The sequence below is a fragment of the Paroedura picta genome, chromosome 5, assembly GCF_049243985.1.
Source record: "Paroedura picta isolate Pp20150507F chromosome 5, Ppicta_v3.0, whole genome shotgun sequence".
NCBI classification, from domain to species: Eukaryota; Metazoa; Chordata; class Lepidosauria; order Squamata; family Gekkonidae; genus Paroedura; species Paroedura picta.
Genome location: NC_135373.1, coordinates 96,207,453 through 96,229,131, shown reverse-complemented (window position 1 = coordinate 96,229,131; position 21,679 = coordinate 96,207,453). Strand labels below are relative to the sequence as shown.

The 21,679-nt window shown below is 43.9% G+C and overlaps 1 protein-coding gene across 1 annotated transcript; it reads right to left on the bottom strand.

Moving 5' to 3' along the window:
- Positions 1-10,146: 10,146 nt before the first annotated feature.
- On the bottom strand, positions 10,147-21,256 carry MGP (matrix Gla protein). The gene is made up of 5 exons (XM_077339237.1): positions 21,078-21,256; positions 15,536-15,682; positions 13,559-13,594; positions 11,262-11,337; positions 10,147-10,519 (listed from the first exon to the last, which is right to left on the bottom strand). The coding sequence occupies exons 2-5, from the start codon at positions 15,594-15,596 to the stop codon at positions 10,384-10,386; spliced, it is 309 nt and encodes a 102-aa protein (XP_077195352.1). The 5' UTR covers positions 15,597-15,682; positions 21,078-21,256; the 3' UTR covers positions 10,147-10,383.
- Positions 21,257-21,679: the final 423 nt, after the last annotated feature.

The following is a 21,679-nucleotide window of genomic DNA, read 5'->3' as shown; positions in this document are numbered from 1 at the left end:
ACGCCCCAACCACTGCTGCTGAAGAGGATGAAGTTGATCAGTTCTATGAAGCCCTACAACACCTTCTAGAAGCAACACCCAAAAATGATGTGCTTATCATCATGGGGGATTGGAATGCTAAAGTAGGAAGCCAAAAGATAACCGGGATAACAGGCAAGTTTGGCCTTGGAGTACAAAATGAAGCAGGGCACAGGCTGGTAGAATTTTGTCAAGAGAATACAATGGTCATAGCAAACACTCTTTTCCAGCAACCCAAGAGACGACTCTACACATGGACAGCACCAGACGGTCAACACAGAAATCAGATTGACTATGTGCTCTGCAGCCAAAGATGGAAAAGTTCTATCCAGTCAATAAAAACAAGACCAGGAGCTGATTGTGGTTCAGATCATGAGCTTCTTGTTGCAAAATTTAGGCTTAAATTGAAGAAAGTAGGGAAAAGCACTAGGCCACTCAGGTATGAACTAAATCATATCCCTGACGAATACACAGTGGAGGTGACAAATAGATTTAAGGAATTAGATCTGATAGACAGAGTGCCTGAAGAACTATGGACGGAGGTTCGCAACATTGTACAAGAGGTAGCAACTAAAACCATCCCAAAGAAAAAGAAATGCAAGAAATCAAAATGGCTGTCTGAGGAAGCTTTACAAATAGCTAAGGAGAGAAGGGAAGTGAAAGGCAAGGGAGAAAGAGAAAGATACACCCAATTGAATGCAGAATTCCAGAGAAAAGCTAGAAGAGATAAGAATGCCTTCTTAAATGAACAGTGCAAACAAATAGAAGAAAACAATAGAATGGGGAGGACCAGAGATCTTTTCAAGAAAATTGGAGATATGAAGAGAACGTTTCATGCAAAGATGGGTATGATAAGGGACCAAAATGGTAGGGACCTCACAGAAGCAGAAGAGATCAAACAAAGGTGGCAAAATTATACAGAAGAACTATACAAGAGCGAGCTTAACATCCCTGATGACCACAATGGGGTAGTTACTGACCTGGAGCCAGACATCCTGGAATGTGAAGTCAAATGGGCCTTAGGAAGTCTGAGCAACAATAAAGCTAGTGGTAGTGACAGCATTCCAGTTGAACTATTCAAAATCTTAAAGGACGATGCAGTAAAAGTGCTACACTCAATATGCCAGCAAATTTGGAAAACTCAACAATGGCCACAGGATTGGAAAAGGTCAGTTTACATTCCAATCCCAAAGAAGGGCAATGCCAAAGAATGTTCAAACTACCGCACCATCGCACTAATTTCTCATGCTAGCAAAGTTATGCTCAAAATCCTACAAGCTAGGCTCCAGCAATATGTGGACCGAGAACTTCCAGAAGTACAGGCAGGATTTCGAAGAGGCAGAGGAACTAGAGATCAAATTGCCAACATACGCTGGATCATGGAGAAAGCTAGGGAGTACCAGAAGAACGTCTACTTCTGCTTCATTGACTATGCTAAAGCCTTTGATTGTGTGGAGCACAACAAATTGTGGCAAGTTCTTAAAGAGATGGGAATACCAGAGCATCTTATTTGTCTCTTGAGAAATTTATATGCAGGTCAAGAAGCAACAGTGAGAACTGAACATGGAATCACTGACTGGTTCAAAATTGAGAAAGGAGTTCGGCAAGGCTGTATACTGTCGCCTTGCCTATTTAACTTGTATGCAGAGCACATCATGAGAAATGCGGGATTAGAGGAGTCACAAATTGGGATCAAGATTGCAGGGAGAAATATCAACAACCTCAGATATGCAGATGATACCACTCTAATGGCAGAAAGTGAAGAGGAACTAAAGAGCCTGTTGATGCGGGTGAAGGAGGAGAGTGCCAAAGTTGGCTTGAAACTCAACATCAAGAAAACAAAGATCATGGCATCCGGCCCTCTCAATTCCTGGCAAATAGAAGGGGAAGAAATGGAGATACTGACAGATTTTATTTTCCTGGGCTCCAAGATCACTGCAGATGGGGACTGCAGCAAAGAAATTAAAAGACGCTTGCTCCTGGGGAGGAAAGCTTTGGCAAATCTAGACAGCATCCTAAAAAGCAGAGACATCACCCTGCCAACAAAAGTGCGTTTAGTCAAGGCTATGGTCTTCCCAGTTGCAATGTATGGCTGCGAAAGTTGGACCATAAGGAAGGCCGAGCGTCAAAGAATTGAGGCTTTTGAACTCTGGTGCTGGAGAAGACTCTTGCGAGTCCCTTGGACTGCAAGGCGAACAAACCAGTCAGTCCTAGAGGAGATCAGCCCTGACTGCTCCTTAGAAGGCCAGATCCTGAAGATGAAACTCAAATATTTTGGCCACCTCATGAGAAGGAAGGACTCCCTGGAGAAGAGCCTAATGCTGGGAGAGATCGAGGGCAAAAGAAGAAGGGGACGACAGAGAATGAGGTGGATGGATGGAGTCACTGAAGCAGTAGGTGCAAACTTAAATGGACTCCGGGGAATGGTAGAGGACAGGAAGGCCTGGAGGATCATTGTCCATGGGGTCGCGATGGGTCGGACACGACTTCGCACATAACAACAACAACAACAACAACAATGTATGTATGTATGTATGTATGTATGTATGTATGTATGTGGGTAAATTTTAGTAACTGTTGGGTTTTAGTTGTTTCAGTTTTTTAATCTTGTGGAGTTTTTATTATCTGATTGTAACCCTCCATGAAACAGTCTCAAGAGCAGCAGGATATAAATTAAATTATTATTATTAATATTAATATATTAATAATAATATTCATTGCCATTTTTCTGATAATGTATAGGATAGCTGGACAAGCATAACATTTGCTGTTTTGCCTTGTATACATATTTTCCACATCCACTGTTTTGAAAAGGAAGGGTTTGCTACTGAGCACCAAATGCCAGACATTTGGATGTTTAGGACAAATTATTCTTGACTTGTTTAAAGGGTCATTCTATCTATGTCTTTATTTGTTTGGAGACTTTGCAGGGGGGCAGAATCAGCCACATCTGATGTCTAAGAAAGGGATAGACAATTGGTAGCCTGCAGGCTGAAACAATGTTATCAAAATCCTGACTCCGCCTACCGAACTTTAACCAGGGTGCAGTAAAATGCTTGCTCTCACTTCCGTATACAAAGAAGTGGGAACTATTTTACTCCTGCAATGGAGATATTTGCCTTACAGTGTTACTTCTCTCTTGTATGTCATTTCTGTTCTTGCCAGTTTGGTGTAGTGGTTAGGAGTGCGGACTTCTAATCTGGCATGCCGGGTTCGATTCTGCACTCCCCCACATGCAACCAGCTGGGTGACCTTGGGCTCGCCACGGCACTGATAAAACTGTTCTGACCGAGCAGTGATATCAGGGCTCTCTCAGCCTCACCCACCCCACAGGGTGTCTGTTGTGGGGAGAGGAATGGGAAGGCGACTGTAAGCCGCTTTGAGCCTCCTTCGGGTAGGGAAAAGCGGCATATAAGAACCAACTCTTCTTCTTCTTCTTGCCGGTGGATTAATGCATGGTACTAACTTTACTGTGGAGCCTAGAGCCTAGTCACCAGGTGGGGTATGAAGTTTCCCCAGAATTGTAACTGATCTCCATGCTGCAGTCATCTGTTTCCCCTGGAGGACATGGCAGTTTCCAAAGGGAGACTCTATGACATCACATCCCCCTTGAGCTCCTCCACAAACTCCATCCTGAAGAAGTGTGCTTGCATATGAAAGCATGTATATCTTGAATAAAACTTCCTTGGTCTTAAAGGTGCCAGTGGACTCAAAAATTTGTTTTCCATCCTCTCCAGTTACTGCCTCCCAAACTCCAGGAATTAGTTGAACCACAGCTGGGTCCTGACACCTTATGAGAAGATTTGTTTGTGTGGAAAAGTACACCTTAAATCCCTGGACTGAAATATCAATTTAGCAGTAGAGCAATTCCCAATAATCCAGATGTTGGACATCTATTTTGTAAGACAAGCTGGTGACGTGTTTCTTTGAAAATGGATGTTATGGGGAGGGGTTCTTTCATTAAGACTGATTTGATTATGACTGAATAATAGTTTTTTGGGGGGAAGGGGGGAATCAACCAGTTTGAAATCATGTGCGTGTTGCATAATGGCAGCACAAATTGTTTCATACTCTGGATTTTGAAAGACTAGCCAGGAAAACATAAGGATTCTTACACTCTGAAATATCTTTTGCCTTCTCGGAAATGGCCTAATGTTAGTATTGGATTGTGATGTGCTAATAATAACAGGCCTAGGAACTCTGGATATGTTGGCCACAATCATCTTTGGCTACTTGGAAGAAGTTTGTTTAATTAATGCCAACCGTGATTGAATTGTGATTGAATCCTTCAGAGTGAAGGAAGATGGATTGCTTGGCGCCTTCGGGAGCAGAGAAGGCCACTCTCAGCCATGGGAAAGGAGAGCCATCAGCCCACAGACATCCCCTAGCAGAGAACTGAAAATGGACACCTCTGATTGGTGGCAAATTCAGCATGGGATTGCAATCTTGAACCTCTGGGTACTTCAAAATCTATAATATCTTTGATTCTTTCTGTGACACTACTTGTATTTCCAAAAAGAGAAATAATCATGTCATGAAGCCCATGTATTAAATACAGTTTGAAACTCAGTTAGAAAAATGGTGTCATCCTAGCCCTCCAAGCTGTTGTTTTGTAAAACCTCTTGAAGTTTTGGCTCTGCAAAAGAAGTTTTGGCTCTGCAAAGGACGCCTTCTCGTTTATGATTAATTTTAAGTGCATTTCAACCCTGACTTTTGAAGGTCTTCCCAAGTCCAAGATTATTTCTGTCCTCCTCTCTCACTTGCCCTCCTATTACTATTCCAGTCATCCTTCATAAGATCATGTTCCCTTCTTGGTTTCTCTTGTTGCTCATGCTGGACCATTTGCCACGCTGCTTAGTCTCACCTCTCATAAGCTGTCAGGCCAGACATAACTCCTCTCTAATCCTTCCTCCGCTCTCTTAATTAGGAATGTGTGAAAACTGCCAGAGAAAAGAGTATTCACCTATCCGCTGCCCAGTTATGTGCTGAACAATGGGGCTTATGGGGCTGCAATAAAGCTCTCAGAGGTCCAAAGAGGCCCATGCTGCATCCAGCTTTTAAGACCCCTGGCCAGAATAGAGGAGGAAAGGCAGCACAGTATAGTCAAATCTCATCAGATCTCAGAAAGTAAGCAGGGTCAGTCCTGGGAAGGGAAACTCTGCAGAGGAAGGCAATGGCACACCTCCTTTGCTTCTCAATTGCTTTGAAAGCCCCTTGCTGGGGGCACCATAAGTCATCTGCAGCACACGACCATAACAAAAATTTAAAATGATGCACAATGCATATAAAAACAAGCTGAGAACTATATCAAATGACAAAAAATTAATAAGTGGCTATATCTGAGGTCCCCGATGAACCTGAGGCTGAGATCAAATGACCTTTTCTGCCTGGCATCACGTTGTCCCTGTCAGTAGACAACCAACCCCCCATTGCAAGTTTGCTGCAACAGTTATGGATGATGTTGTGGGATATGGCAATCAGTTAGCACCTATATTGTTTGTTGGCTTATACAAGCAATATTTGCATACTGCACAGGTAACCTGCCTGGCAGGGACCACTGGGATATTATACAATACATAAAATACTAAAAGGAAGGTGGAAAATCAGAAGAGGAGGACGAAGAAGAAGAGTTGTTCTTGTATGCTGCTTTTCTCTACCTGAAGGCGTCTTAAAGCAGCTTATATTTGCCTTTCCTCTCCCCCAAACAGACACCCTGTGAGGTTGGTAAGGCTGAGAGAGCCCTGATATCACTGCTCTTTCAGAAAAGCTTTATCAGCACAGTGGCGAGCCCAAGGTCACCCCGGCTGGCTGTAGGTGGGAGAACGGAATCAAACCCGGCTCACCAGATTAGAAGTCTGCACTCCTAACCACTACACCAAGATGGTTTTAATGAACAGATTATGAGATACTGCCACAATTACTGGGTGTAAGATATTTGATACTGCCAGATCTGTCTTTGTTTTGGACAATTTTATTGTTATCTGATGACCTTGTGATGGCCTATGACCTAGTGCAATAAAGTTTGACTTTGACTTGATATTTGATGCTGGAAAAAGGAAGGCAAAGGACTATTTGATTAAACTTTTAGTGATAGTTGTACAAGGCTATAGGGTTGCCAGGCCCCTTCTAGCAATTATCTGGAAATGAGCTGTAATTCCAGGGGATCCCCAGGCCCCACCTCGAGGCTAGCACCCCTAGGTTGACCCTCAGCCCTTGATACTTGGCTGAAGTGCTCCTTAGGTCTGGCCTTCACAGCTGTTCCATAGAGCATCAGGAACAAAGTTGGGAGGGGGGCTTTGCATGATGACTTTGGGGTGGACCCCAGAAGTGATATTAGAAAATTCTCTAGAAAATTCCACAATATCTATGGCATGTGATGCCATTCTGCCAGCATGCATCCCCAAATGGTCCCACTGTTGTATGGGGCTGGGTTGGAAACCCTGCTTGGGGGGGGGGGGGGTCATTCAATATAGTGGTCCACAAATTGGGAATGGCCTGCTCCATTCCAGTTTCATGCAGTGTAGCTGATGTACTGCTGGTGCCAAATAAATGTCGTGGTAGCAATAGAAGAAGCTGTCTGTGCAGCCTTCACTGCTTTTTCCATGAAAATAATTTGGCTGGAAGTGCTAACTGGGCTTCTTCCCTTTCTATTTGGTGCTGAAATGGAAGCTGAAACTCTCGGGGTTCTAAATTGCTCTGGGTGATGCACAAATATGTTTTTTTGGATTAGAGGTGGCAACAGGCTGCCAATACAGGCCTTTCAAAAGTCTTTTATCATATAAAGAAAATAGCTATATGCCTCCAGCTTGCTCCACAGAATATTAACCATTCTGACATTTTAAAACACACTTGCCTGGGTGGCTTGCCTCCGTTCATGCCATTTCTCTCTTTTCAGTTATTTGCGGACAAGACCTACAGAAGACTGGAGAACTAAATAGTTGACACAGCACATATTTAACAAATGTAAAAGACCTCTGTGTGTTTCACATCTCTACGTTAGAAGGAAGGAATCCAAGCGGCTGTGGTCAGCAGTGGGCTGAAAATATATTTACACAATCACTTAAGATGGCACCAGCTGTGGTCCTGCAGTGCCCACTTCTTTGGCATTGATAACCATGTGACATGGGTGTGCTGTGTTCATGGCGAATGACTAAATGCATGGGTGGCCTGGGCATGCTGCTTGGGGTTATTGTTGTTGCTTGGTTTGGGGTTTAGATGGAAGCACATAACTTTTCACAGTATACCTCTATCCATTGAGATCAAAAGGCCTTGAAGTCATTGGAACATTCTAGATTGGCTGACCAACACACTACAACTAGATGTCTGGTTGCCAACTTCCAGGAGGGGCTGAGAGACCTCCTGGAACTACAACTGATTTCCAGACTCTTGCAATCAGATCCCCTGGAGAAAGTGGCTAGTTTGGAATGTAGACTCCATGGCATTATACCCCTCTGAGGTCCCTGTCCTCCCTACAACCGCCCCAGGCATCAAATCTCCAGGAATTTCCCAATCCAAGTTTTCTCAGAGCAGCAGTTATTAGTCTGTGCTAAAACTAGGTAGGCAGGAAGTCCTGAACCTAGTACGTGCAACTATTTGAAAGTACTCCAAATATTACATACTCCAAATATTTTACACACTGGCTCCTTAGTTCAAGGTACTGGCAGTGGGTTCTAAGGATCCAGGGAGCAAAAGGCAGGGATTTTGACCTCTGCTATTATGCTTTTGCTGCTTATTGAGAAGCAGGCACCATTTGGGCTGGTCAGTTAGAACAGGGGTAGTCAACCTGTGGTCCTCCAGATGTCCATGGACTACAATTCCCATGAGCCCCTGCCAGTATTTACCCCTGCGTTAGAATGCACACAACCTACTTAATCTGCAATCCGTGGGAGAATTTCGCTTTCTTGCCATTTTGCTCCCCTACCTAACGTTGCTAACTCTGGGTTGGGAAATTCCTGGAGGTTTGGGAGTGGAGACCACTCTCCAGAATGGGCATTTTCTTCGGGGAGTTGATTGCTTTCAACTGGAGATGAGTTTTAATTCTGAGACATATCCAGGTCCAACATGGAGACTTGCAACCCTATGCCCCATCCATCCCTGAGGAATATTCTCAGCGTGACACATTTCTTTCTCTCCAGCCCCCACTTCTGTCTTGTTTATTCCTATCTTTTGCTGCCAGCAGCCACTTCTCTCTCTCTCACTCACTCTCACTCTCAATCCCAGACTCTCTGCTTCTGTTGCCAGCGCCATTTCTGTCTCTCATGAACTGTCACCTTCTTCTCTTTCCCTCTATGTGCTTCCGTAATAAAATTTTGTAACCTGTTTCCCCTGCATAGTGAGTCACAGTCTGGAATCATTGCCTTGTGGAGGCAGGTGTTTTCTGTACAGTCTGGGTGAGTAGTTGCCTGGCAACAGGGAAAGGAAGGGTGGTGAACCCTAAAAGACGGTGGAAAATGGCTGAGGTATTTGATCCTGAGGGAGAGGAGAATTTCAAAGAAGTTCCAGAAAAGCCAGCCTGCAATGCAGTGAGAAGGGCATCATCTGGCATGGGACTCTCATTAACAGTGTTTATGGGTCTTCTGCTGCTGTAAGGAAAAAGTCTGTGGAGAACCAAGACCTTGCCAAACATCTGGACCATCCTGGGATTCATGAGTTAGACAGAGCCTGGAGACTAAAGAAACTGACTTCTGCTTTCTCCTTGAATTTGGGACTACTCAAAATATTTACTAGTAACACCATTTTCCCCACCTTTAAATAAAAGCTGTTTAAGGTTTTGAATGGGACCCAGACAAGTGCTGTTCTCTCTTTGTGGAGTGGCCAGCCTGAGGAGGCCAGAAAGGCACTCACCCTCCTGTCATTCCACCAATGATATAAAATGAAGTTGTTCAAGAGAGCTTTCCTATAAAGATAATAGGGCTGTATTATAACAGAATAGTTCAAGAAGGCCCTTTATAAAGGGAAAGGGACAGCAGATTGTACTAATGAGTTTATTATTATTATCAATTTCTGCATGTTGACCTATTGTCATTTCATTGTGACCTATTGTCATTTCATTGTGACCTATTGTCATTTCACTGACCTATTGTCATTTCATTGTTGTCTACTGGTGAACTACCATTTTTTTCCATTATATTCACACTCATGCCTAATATGCAATACTCATTAAGATTTTGGTCTCCCTAGTGCTACTACATTGCTCCTCATGGAGATTGTATCAACCTACATTGTACTTATTAGATACCACTTCATATGTCTGCCCTTCCTAATCCCTACACCATGTTGGATCTTGGGTTGGACAACCAGCGATTTTGCCCTAATCTGCTTTGATGCTCAGTGAGAAAAGTAGATGATAAATAAGGTAAATAAACACTATGACTGGATTGTGCCAACCTCTAGGTGGCAGCTGGCAATTTCCTGGGATTACTATTGATCTTGAGGCAAGTTCAGTTCAGTTGGAGAAAATGGCTGATTTGGAAGGTAGACTCTATGACATGCTATGCCACTGGAGCCCTGCCCTCTCCAAACACTGCTCTCCTCAGAGTCTACCTCTAAAACCTCCAGGTGTTTCTCAGAACAGAGCTGGCAATCCTAACTCTGACCACTAGCTTGACCCTTTTAAGTGTAAGGGCTATACTACTCAGTATGAATTTTGGCAAATGGAGTCCAGATTCCTCAGACTCAGCTTACTTTCCCCACAGTTATACAACAGCTGACGGAAAAGAGGAAAGTGAATAATATCCCCTGAAACATCAGATTCCTTCACTGTCTCTTAGTCAGATTAGGCAGCAAAACACATCAGTTCTTGGCAAACCTTATCTGGTCCTACAGCATAATTTGAAAGCATCTGGATTTGGTCAGTACCTGGTGCTTGGATCGAATAAACCACCTCGACTGCTATAGGAAGTGTGAAGGTGGGCTATGAATTAAAAGACTAAATAAAATAAGTATATGTGGACATAAGCTTTCACACTTTGGATTTTCCCTTTGGCTGCATCTACATGTCATTGGACATCATGTTATTCCCATATTTATAGCAGTCATTTTTACTGGATTTTCTTATCCACACCAAGAAAATCCCATGGAAAGCTGCCACCTGGAAGTATCCCAAAGAAAACTGAGCTATAAACAAACTGTATCAAACCAGCTGTTTATTTCTTAAAACATCCATATCCTTCTCTGTCCAGCCACCACTACATCAGCATTGTGCTAAATAACACAGAATCTAGGAATCTTTGGCTACAGAAGAATCGAAGCAGCAGGTGGAGTAACATACAATGGACAAGCAACTTAATACATTTCAAAGGTTGTCACTCTTGGTAGATACAGAATCCAGGCTCCAGGCCCTGGACATGGTGATTCCTGTTTTCATTAGCCCTTTCTTGGTCCAAAGAAACGCCTGTACGCAGCAGCATAGCCGTGGCGCATCGCATAACGCTCACAAGGATTGTAGTCCTCGCAAATCTCCCGCTGACGTTCCTGGGGGGTCTTGTTGCGTTCTCTGATCCTGGACAGGTGTTACAGAGAAAGGCCAGTTTAAAACAAGATCCAATAAAAAGAGCAATCAGTTCACTCAGAGTGGGTGTGAGCCACCCCCTGTTATTGTTAGACAAGCTAGTAGGAATAATGTTAAACATGTAGTTGAATAGGAAGTTACAGAGGTATAACTGAATTCATTGACATGGGTTCTGCAAATTCCTCTGGTATCAAAGGTACAGAAAATCACTGCAGAGTTTTAGCAGTTTGATTTGATTGTCTGTTTTGTGCAAATGCACTGAAATCGCTGCCTGTGAAAATAAACAGGTGAAAAGGCTCTAAAATCATTGGAATGGGGAGATTATGCAGCAATTCTCCTGATGATCTAGCAAGAGACTATTGACTTGCTCTTTGCAATGAAAAATTGATCTTTCATATCACACACTGGCTCTTAGTGGTTTGGAGCATGTGATTTGAAGCATACAGGTCAGTATGTGTGTACATGCAAAGCAGCTGCACAACCTTCCAGAATACATTTACCAATATAAATATGACTTCAGTTCTCCACATGCCTTTTTGTATTTATACCAGTGTCCCCCCTCCCATTATCTTTCCAGTCACTCATTTTAATCAGACCTTAGAGAGGGCAGTGACACCCATTTACCTTCCAAGGGATAGTTGTTCTTCCACAAAGGTCTTGGCTTCCCTCACTGTAGAAGAGATACCCTTCCACTCTGCATACACATGAAAACCTCAATCCAGAGAGGACTTACCTTTCTTGAATAATAGAATTCCTTTTGGGCACAGTCCTCATGAAGTTGTAGGCATTTCTTCGGTTAATAAAAGGACCTGGTGAGAAGGAGGGTTGTAATTCATTTATATTCTGGAGATGAATTGAAGGCTAGCAGTTGTGTGCCAAAAAGTTACTCCATCAAAAGAGCAACCCTAAGCAGGTCCACTCTGAATCCTACTCAAGTCTGTTCAGTGGGGGTTACTCCCAAAACATACTCCTTTAGGACTGTACTGACACTGGCCAGCGTGTTCACAATAGGCAGCACTATCAGCCTGCTCCGAACTTTATGCTTATCTTCATATTTGCCAGAGTTTCCTATGGGGTCCTTCCAGATACCAAGAAAAAGTAACACGTATATTCATATATAATTGCATGCTAGCACTAGCTCTGATCATTGTGCCTCTGGAACCCATGGAATTTTGCATTCACCAGTCAGTCCCCATGCAAAGGATAATGCTACAATGCCACATCTCAGGTCCCTCTCACAGCCCCTGCTGGTGCTCCAGGGAAGGTGTTATTTCCTCCCCCCCCCCCCCATAAGCATGTATGTGCACACAATAACATTTGATTTAAAGCCAGTCTTCCTTCCCTCTCTTCCTCCTTGATCTTCCCTGCAGCAGAATAGATAGCTGGCCCTGTTCTCTGTCAGAGGAGGGATACCCTGCACAGCCAAAACATCCAGAAACTCAACATATTTGCATTTCGGAAACACTCTCCTTGTTTTCCCTTGCAGTGAACAAATCACTGCCATAAAACCACCTTTCTCCTCTTAATTAGAGAGCCAGGAATAATAAGCAGACTTTCCCTTTTGCCTGTTCCACCCTCTGCCAATTGGCATTGCTGCTGCTGTTGTGTCTGTTCCGAGGTGTGTGTGTGTGTTTTTTTCCAAAAGAGCAGTCATATTTTAATTTTAGAAGGGAAATTGCTAAGGCAGTAGTACAATGGCAAGGTTTCACACACCCCTCTAGGCAACAAAGCTGAAGAGTTCCAGCTTTTTCCTTTGGCAAATGGTTCTTTACCTTTCTCCCTCATGGACTACTTGTCTACATGCAAGGTGTTTCTTACATGGTAGAGCCATCAACTACCTCACTGCCCTCTCATGCATGTATTCTGAACAAGAGCAGAATGCATGGATCAACTTTCAGGAAGTCATTCTGTTAGAAGCTTGATGAGTCTTACTATGCAAATCGCAACAGATTTGGCTTCATGTCTTGCTGACTAGAGGTCTGAGTTTCCTTATTTACCTCTTTTCAGCCTTCCTCTGAGAGCTGTGTCCACTTTTCTGTTCTTATTGCAATGTTATTCAGGCTGTGGCTTATTCTGCACTTACTTTTTTCTGTTGTGGATCCTGCTGATTTGAACTCGGGTCTTCCTCTGCCCCCCCCCATTGAAACAGTAAGGGTTCTGCACTTGACTGGGGAAGCACAGTGGGGAGGGGAGCTGAGCACAGCAGGAATATCTTTCGTTTCTTGAATGAGTGGGGGGGGGAGAGGATTGAAGACAGCATAGGAGGGGGAAATAGCAAAAGGCAAATCTCTGCTGAGAGAAGTCAGGGCTTCTGGAGCACAGTCACTTTAAGACAGGGAGGGAAGCCTTGCAAGTGAGAACCTGGAAGTCTTTGAACTGATGCCCTGGCCAATCAGGGAAGATTGCTTTGCTACAGCATTGGAGGCATGAGGCAGGAAGTTAATTCACAAAAAGCAGAAAGCTGCACTTTTAGTCATGCTGATTTTTCAAATACTGAGGGTTATATCCACTTCTGGATATCACAAGGGAAAGGTAGGGTCACTCGGATCAAACATGCATCTTGCAGAGGGAAAATTTAAAGTGGCCAAAATCAAAGTGGAAAATGAATTCAGTATAGATGGCAGGGATTAATTCGGACTGGGAGTGGGTAAAAAGCCCCGTGCAGACTACACCTGTGTTACAGACATCCTCACCCTATATCAGGCAGAAGGCCTCATGATGGCTTTAGGCTGACTGCCATATAACATCACAAAGCTGGATGAAACAATATGGAAGACAGCAGCTTGTGCCAAAAGAACAGTGTAATGGCCAGAGAAACATAGTAAGAACCTGACTGGACTGCCTGAAAACAGGAAGGTCATGGTGTAAGGCTTCCTACTCATCATCTCTGGAGCTGGAAAAATGATTGCGAAGGAAGTGGACCTCTTATGAGACCTCTCATGAGAAGACCTCTTATGAGTGGAGATGTCCTGTGGAAGCAGAAAGTTAACCATCTCAGTGAGTCAGATAGTATGCCATATAGTTGCTTACTTGCAAATTCATGTGATTCCATACTCTCATGGGACTCTGTGGAGGGGGAAAAAAGAAAATAGCTCGTAAGGTCATTGTTGACAAAAGAAAAAATTAACAATGTAAGTATAAAATCTAAGTATATCACATGCTAACCACCATTCTGTCTTGAAAACTAGCAAATCAGGTGCCCCAGGTCAGTTTAATGGAAACAGAAGTCCCTATTCTTTGTCCCTAGTATCTGGCATTAAAACCTTATTGCTTTTGGACATGGGGGTGCCATTCTAAGCTATGATGGATTTGGTATCCATAAATGCATCAGCCTGTAAGGGCATGTATGCTAGAAACTACCTATGGTAAATATCTTCCAACATTAACATAGGTTGTTTGCGTGTTTCACATTTACAACAAAGATTAGCTACACATTACGCACATAACTGCAAGAGAATGTTAAGAATATATATACATATCCTTTCTTGTTTCCAAATCCTAACTTATCTCCATCTCTAAATCTTTGATATTCTGGATCAACCTACACACATTCTTCCCTTTGCTTAACCACTCCCCTTCCAAAGTAGTATCCTCTTGTCTCACTATTTCACAAGCACCAATCTTGCTGCTGTAAGAAAGAGAGTTCAATACAACCATTGCCACCCAGTGGAGATGACTGCATTCAAACCATTATTGACAGTCTGCCCACTTTATAGATTTCTGTCTCAAATCTGTCTTGCTCCTATAGCGAGGTGGAGGGAATCATGATCTATTTAGGAAGATACAGTCAGACCACTCAGAGAAGTAATATGTCCACAAACACAGAAGCACAGAATCATAGAGTTGGAAGGGGCCATGCAAGCCATCTACTACAACCCCTGCTCAGTGCAGGATCAGCCTAAAGCAATCACCCCTAATATACACCACAACACTAGGCAGAGTTACTGCACTCTAACTGCATTGTCTAATGGGGTTAGACTGGAGTAACTCTGCATAGGATTGCACTACATGAGAGCCAGCTTGGTGTCATGGTTAATAGCTGCAGCCTCTAATCTGGAGAACTGAGTTTGAATCCCCACTCCTCCATATGAAGCCAGTTGGGTGACTTTAGTCACAGCTCTCTCAGAGCTCTCTCAGCCTCACCTACCTCACAGGTGTCTGTTTTGGGTAGAGGAAAGGAAAGGTGATTATAAGTCGCTTTGGGACTCAGTAGGGTAGTGAAAAACAGGGTATTAAAAAGCAGCTCTTCTTCTTCTTCCAAATGAATTCCAGTCCCACCCTTGATGCCAAACATTGCCAAACATTTCCTCATCAGTCCAGAGTGTCAGTTCCTGTCTGATCATCCCTGATGCTTCACAAGAAGGGACATGAACCCGTGTGCACCATTTGTGAAGTATGCCCAGATTAAACATAATCAAATAATGCTTCTTCTCATTTATTGGTCCAACTGAGGACACTTTGAAACCCCATAGTGTCGGTCATCTAGCAAACAGTGCATGTATATAATTTATCTGAGGAACATCCACCTGATATTTTCCAAGTGCGCCATTAATGTCTAAACAGCCATAGGTAAGAGGATACGGCCTAGCTATCCTCCATCATCTGCGTTTTGTTAAAATGCGGTTGTAAAGGAGCAGAAACAGAGTTGCCTGTGATGGATACAAAGCACCGCAGGACCTGGCCCGAGAACTAGGATTGAGCAAGAGGACTCAAGTAGACCACAGTACTGATATAGGAGTGTCAAAAATGAAGGACAGATTCAGGTGGGTAGCCCTGTTGCTACTAATTTACTCTCTTCTTATATCTGTACTCTTATGATCCCTGTTCCATTGGCTGAGGAAGTGTGCTTGCACATGAAAGCTCACACCTTGAATAAATCTCTGTTGGGCTTAAAGGTGTCGTTGGATTCAAATTTTGTTTGACAATGAAGGACGTGAGAGTGAGAAAGGCTTGTCAGAAAGAGGAACATTCAAGTTCTGCTAGCAATAATTTTTAAAAATCACTTACCATAGCAGAAAGCTGCTGCCATCAGGACGGCCAGGAAAGCAAGAATGATGAGGGTCCGCATCTTTGTTCTCTTCCTCCCACTCTCCCTCTTTCTGCGTTAGTCTTCTTCTCCGCTTCCGCCAAGGCCAGCTGGACTTTCTAGGCAAGCTGCAAAGTTTAGCAGTGGAGTGTTTGTTACGGCAACAGCTGCTGAAGGTGAAAGAGCCTGAAGAAGGTAGGGGCTGGCTGGCACTTGCCCTTTAAGGAGAAAGCTACAAAACACCCTCTATGAGTGGGTTAATCGGCCTTCAGGGGAACTGGGCAGTCTCCCTCTCCCTCCCTTTTTGCAAAGGGAGGACCAGTTGAAAAGGAGGCGATCTGTTAATTCTGCACATTCAGAAATGTTGAAGCACTGATGGAGAATGCCAACTATTGGCCCCACCAGCACTTGGCCCTGAGAGCCAGCTCCTCCCAAACAGGGTGTTCCTTTCTCATTTCTCCTCTCATTTGCCTGCTCTTGCCATGCTAAACACAGAGTTTGTATTATGACTCCTCATCTCTTGAGCATATCACAGCACTGGAGTGGAGAAATTACATTTCAACATTCCCTTCAGACTTAGCTGCTTCTCCTCATGTTTAGATGTTTTCAGCTAGAGATGAAAAGAGGGGCATTCATCTGCCACTAGCTGAGATGATCCTGCCGTTTCCTATTCTAATGCAACCTATACTGTCTCAAGAGTTCTCAGTAAAAGATATCAAACGTTTCCTCAAAGGAGCATTCTTTCCCATTTGAACTGATGCCTCTGACCCGGTTCTCACCCTGGTGATAAACCCAGCAGAATACATGCAGGGAATCACAGGAATTAATAGTTCTCCATGCAAAACAAATCCCTCTGTGTAGAAAGCCAGAGGTGACAAGCAGTGCTTGTCAATAGTCTTAGAAATGCCTTAGGATGGCACAGAAGAAGTTCTAGCCCCACCTCCCCTCCCAACTTGATAGTTCTCCATGTGGAACAGGGGAGGGGGGTGGAACATTGGTCTCAATCTGAACCTGCAGTCTGAAGCAGCACAGCCCTAGTGCAGAACTGGCCCCACAGCAATGCCTGTCTATCACCTACAGTCAGAAACAGCACAGCACGTTCAGTGAAGGCACACGTGAATCAGCCTTAGATGTGACAAAGGCAGCTATGTTTGTTCTTCAGATGTTTCTCTAGGTTTTACATTTGCCACCCTCTCCTACCTTACACTGTTGCTGGAGAAATTATCTCCCAGTCTCACCTCAATATCCAGATGTATGTTTGGCTTGGGAGAAAGATGCATACATTGATGTTGTATAGGGAAGTATCTAGGAGGGTCAGTGCCTCTCACAAGCATGTATCTTTTTCTGGGGGAAATTACTCTTGCCTCCATTTTAGACATGAATGGCAGACACACAATGACCAATCAATTAATGAGGTATAATTTAAAATAAACAAAAACAAATGAAAAAGAGAGAAACATCTCTTGGGGGAGTCCTAATTCACTGGACTAGCTCTTATAGGCCACAGGCTGTGAGCTAAGAGCCCTTCTGCAGGCTTAAATACCTGCAGAAAGAGGAGGAAAAAAACTCAGTCCAGATGATACCCAACCAAACATCTACTAGCATGCCAGCATACTCATTCCGATTTCCTCCCCTGCTGGAGGGAATTGTCTCTCTCGAGGTTTTTCTTTATACTATCCATACTGCTCTACCAGTTCCTCACCAGTCATCTCCAGTCTGGTTGGACCTTGGGTTAATTGGATTGTGTCTCGTATTCTGTTGTGCATAGTCAAGAGACAGACCTGCTGCTGTCCTCTGTTGCATTACATGCACTTTTGACCTCACTTAGACCGTTTCCGCACTGGGAACTTCGCTGTCCTGGTTCCCATGCAGGAGCAGAAATCCAGGGTGGAAAAGGTACCCTGGGCTAAATACTCCCCTGTGCAGGAGCAGGAAGAGGCAGGGTAATCTACCTGGGTTCAAACTCCAGTTTACAGCTAGGCACAAAGCCTCCAGTGTGGAAATGGTCCATTCTGTGTAGCTTTTTTAAAAATCACTTCTGTCTGTACTTGTGATAGGTGATCATTCCAGGTAACTGACAAAGTGAGCTCTGCCCCACTTATGTTACTACAGGTGTATTTGGTGTCACGTGACTGTTGTTTCTGCTGATTGTACAAAGTGCCATCAAGTCACAGCTGACTTATGGCAGCCCTTGTGTGGTTTTCAAGGCAAGAAATGGTTTGTTGTTGCCTGCCTCCGTCTAGTCACCCTGGGCTTCCTGGGTGGTTTCCTGTTCTGGTACTAATTAGGCTCAGTCCTGCTAGCTTCCCAGTTCTGATAAGGTAGGCCTAGCCTGGGCCACCCCAGCTACCCATCTGGAATCGGCAGAGTAGAAAGAGTATTGTTCACACCTCACTTGGTCTGGGCAGGGCAGGTCTGGACTTTTGTACTTAGGTCAGTCCTGCAAACTCAAGGATCAGAATTTGAAACTACAGTCATGTTTTGTATATAAATTCAGAATTTCCCCCAAATAATTTCCCCAATTGCACCATGGATAGGTATGTAGAACTGCTGGGTTTTGACACGGAGTTAAGAGTAGAAGAGCTGAGGTTTTTTATATCCCAGTTTTCACTACCCAAAGAAGTTCCGAAGCAGCTTACAAACACCTTTCCCTTCCTCTCCCCGCAACAGACACCCTGTGAGGTAGGTAGGGCTGAGAGAGCTCTAAGAGAACTGCTTTCCAAGAATGGCTCTAAGAGAACTGTGACTAGCTCAAGGTCACCCAGCTGGCTACATATGGAGGAGATCAAACCCAATTCTCCAGTTTAGAGTCCACTGCTCTTTAACCACCGTACCATGCTGGCTCTCATTCCTGTGTGTCGAGGAAGGACAAAAGGGCAAGGAAACTGTGGAAAGAGCCCTCTATTCTGACCACTGCAAGCTCTGTGCAGATATCACCCACTCCACTCACTTTCCAGGTTCCCTTTACTCATGCAGAGGAGTCCAAGAAATTGTTCTTTTAAGAGAAAGATTTGCATCTACATTACAGGCTAAACAAGTAACTTCCACACTGTTCCACGTTTTTGCTGGCCTTTTTGTCATGTTTTTCAAACTGCCTCAACAGAAAAGGAACTAAATAAACAAAAAAATAAAGTGTGCCCTTTGGGATTCTAGCATGCCCCCAAGTCTCCTATACACACAGCTGCAGAGGAGAAGCAAGTTCTGTAGAGGCTGATTTGCCTCTCTCAACCTCAATGCAAAAGCATAATAGTACCCATATTTCCAGCATCAACAACATCTTGGTGGTTTTCCAGGAGATGCTGTGCCACAGTCAGAATACATCTGTGCAGACATACGGTCAATGGCGACAGTGGGGGGAGGAGCAAACCTGAGTGTGGCTTCATATCATCTCCTGCATTCGGAAATGGATGTATAAACCTGATCTTTGGTGCTTTCTCAGTGAGGATTTGGAGAGGGGGCAGGGATCAAAATCGAGCAGATTCCACCCATTTTAGCCAGGGGGTGAATATGGGGCAAACACAGAATAAAAGGAATGCTGAGTAAACCGGGATTAGGATTCCTAGAAACTGGGAATGTGCACATTTGATTTGTCTTTAACATAAAAACTACCCAAACACTTTAAAGCAACAGAGTCCACGGCTTCACTCAAACCACTTGTAAAACCACATTCAGAAAAGAACCAGTGATCCATTATGAGAGCCAAGTCCATCCCACACAAGGCTTAAGACAGGAATCACCTCGCCAAATGGGACATGGGTCACCTCAGTCCTTTCTGCCTGGTGAGGCCAGTTGTCCTGCCGTTCTTACAGTTCTTTCATATTGGTTTTTCATGACCCCCTGTTGCATAGGGCAGGGTCATCCTGGAAGCAAAACTATGCACCCTTAGACTGAACAGGAATAGGCAACACACCAGAGTTAGGTGAAATCCCTCATTGCTCCCCTTGGCAAAATACTTTTGAAGAGGGGTGTGTCCAGATCACATTGGGATTTGCAGAGTGCCCAGCCACTGCCAGGAAATAGTTGACAGCAAACTCACAGCCTGCTTCCAAGTTCTGTGTGCATATGGCAAGAAACAGCAAAAGAAGAAAGAAAGGGACTGTCTGTAAGCAATATTTATCCCCCCCCCCCGTCATTTTTCTCACTTTCAGACCTTTGCCTCTTTGTCACTGCTGGCCTCATCTCAGGTTTGGCAGTTCTTCTCTGAGATTTGTATTCCCCTGGAGGTCAAACCAGACAAGCCGGCAGTATAACTGCTGAAACATCCATCTCTCTCGTCTCTTGCCCCGGCTTCCCTTCCTCTCCTTGTTCCCCAGCCCCTCCTAGATGCAATCTCTTTTAAAGAAATGTCCTCGCTTCAGCAAGGACTTGTTTATGTTCCACAGAGTGGATTTTATGAGTTTACTGTATATCATAGTCATTCTGGCGTCCCTTGAGCTCCGGGTTGCCAAGAAAGGAAGGCTGAACTGGAAGGGATGGCTCACGGACAGAAGGGATCAGGACTGAAGATTCAGGGTGTGGGGACAGGCAGGAAACCAAGCCCGAAATGCAGGCCCCAGCAGCAAAGTCCTCTCCTGTCTCCACTCTTGAGATAGCTGCTCTAATCTTTCTGTGTAGTCCCACTCTCCAAACATGCTATCAAAGGGGTCTTCCCACTGCCCTCACGTTGGCCTCTCCAGACTTTCTCTATTTCTTTCCTCTGTCACAACACAAATTGGCCAGAATTACAGAACTGCTGATGGGCTTGTTAATACCATGTTGTTATTATAAACCTCTTACCCACAAAACGCCTCACACTTTCCAAGGACAAATAAATTAGAGCTTGGAAAAGATCTTCTAACAAAATAAGATTTCTGCAAAAAGCCCCAGGTTTGCCAGACTGCAGCTTTTCATTGGCATCTTAGTGATTTTTTAATAAGCCAGCTGAAGTGATTTTGACACCTGAATAATTTCATCATTTGTTTATGATCAATACATTTAAAAAAAAATCTTTGACAAATATGTCACCTATTTTCATTTTAGACCATAATTATACTACCTAGTTTCACCAAAATTACCTTGCTCAGACTAAGCAGTTTATTATGCTGTAGTTGCTACAGAAAAAGGAAACTATTTGGCAAAATGGACTATCCACTAATAATCTAACCTAGCCTGAACTGAAAAGTGGAGAGATATTGTTTACGTGAGTATTTAAATTCATTTCCATTACATGCACAAATTATAAACAGCTCATCATATAACAATTGACGTTAATATTTTAAAAATGTTTAAAACATTTTTAAAAAATCAAGCCAGACCAGTCTAGTTTTAAATCCTGAAAACCTACCACAGAGATGCTCATTCATCTTCATTCTCAGCCTTGACCAGTTATACTAACCACAACCCAGGAGTTAGTTTTTAGCACTTAGTCATTCAGTCAATGACGTTGTACACTTTGTATACATTGAGCTAAGAAGTACAACATTGAAAATGTTACCACCTTGAACTAATTAACAGCAGACTTTCATCAGGCCCTTGCATACTCACTGTAACGGGCTGGACTTTCTTCTGAGTCAGGCCCTGTCCGGTTCTGCTGTTCTCCCAATATCCCCGTTGCCTGAGCTGGCAAAGAGGGACCCTTTTATTGACAACAAGTGACTCCTCCCTCTCGTCGTCCTCCTCCAGTCTGCCACCTCTCTTCTAAACATCCCCTTCCCTCACTCAGGAAATCAGAAACCTCAGGAAATTGAAGGAGGAGAGAGTGGGGGAGTAGAACGGACGCCAGTGGCTAATGGGGTCAAAGCCACATTGGGGAGGGAGAGAGGGAAGACAGCATGCCCATGCCTAAGCAGTTAACCAGTAAGGGCCCTGAATGGGGGCCTTGAGAGATTGTAAGGGGCTCATTCATTGGTGGCTAGAGAGACCTCCTCCCCAGCCATCAGGCTGGGTACCACAGCAGCAGAATACCTGCAAGGGAGAAAGACAGATGCCCTTTAACCCCTTACAGTTTGGTTGGCATTCCTCAGTGGTAGAAAGAAGGGCAAGTGAAAAGTATTGCATTCTCTGTGTTGGCAGGATTTTAATATGCAGAGAGTGTAGAGCACCAGAGTGCTTAAAGAGCAAAACTTATTTTCATTATGAAGAGAAAC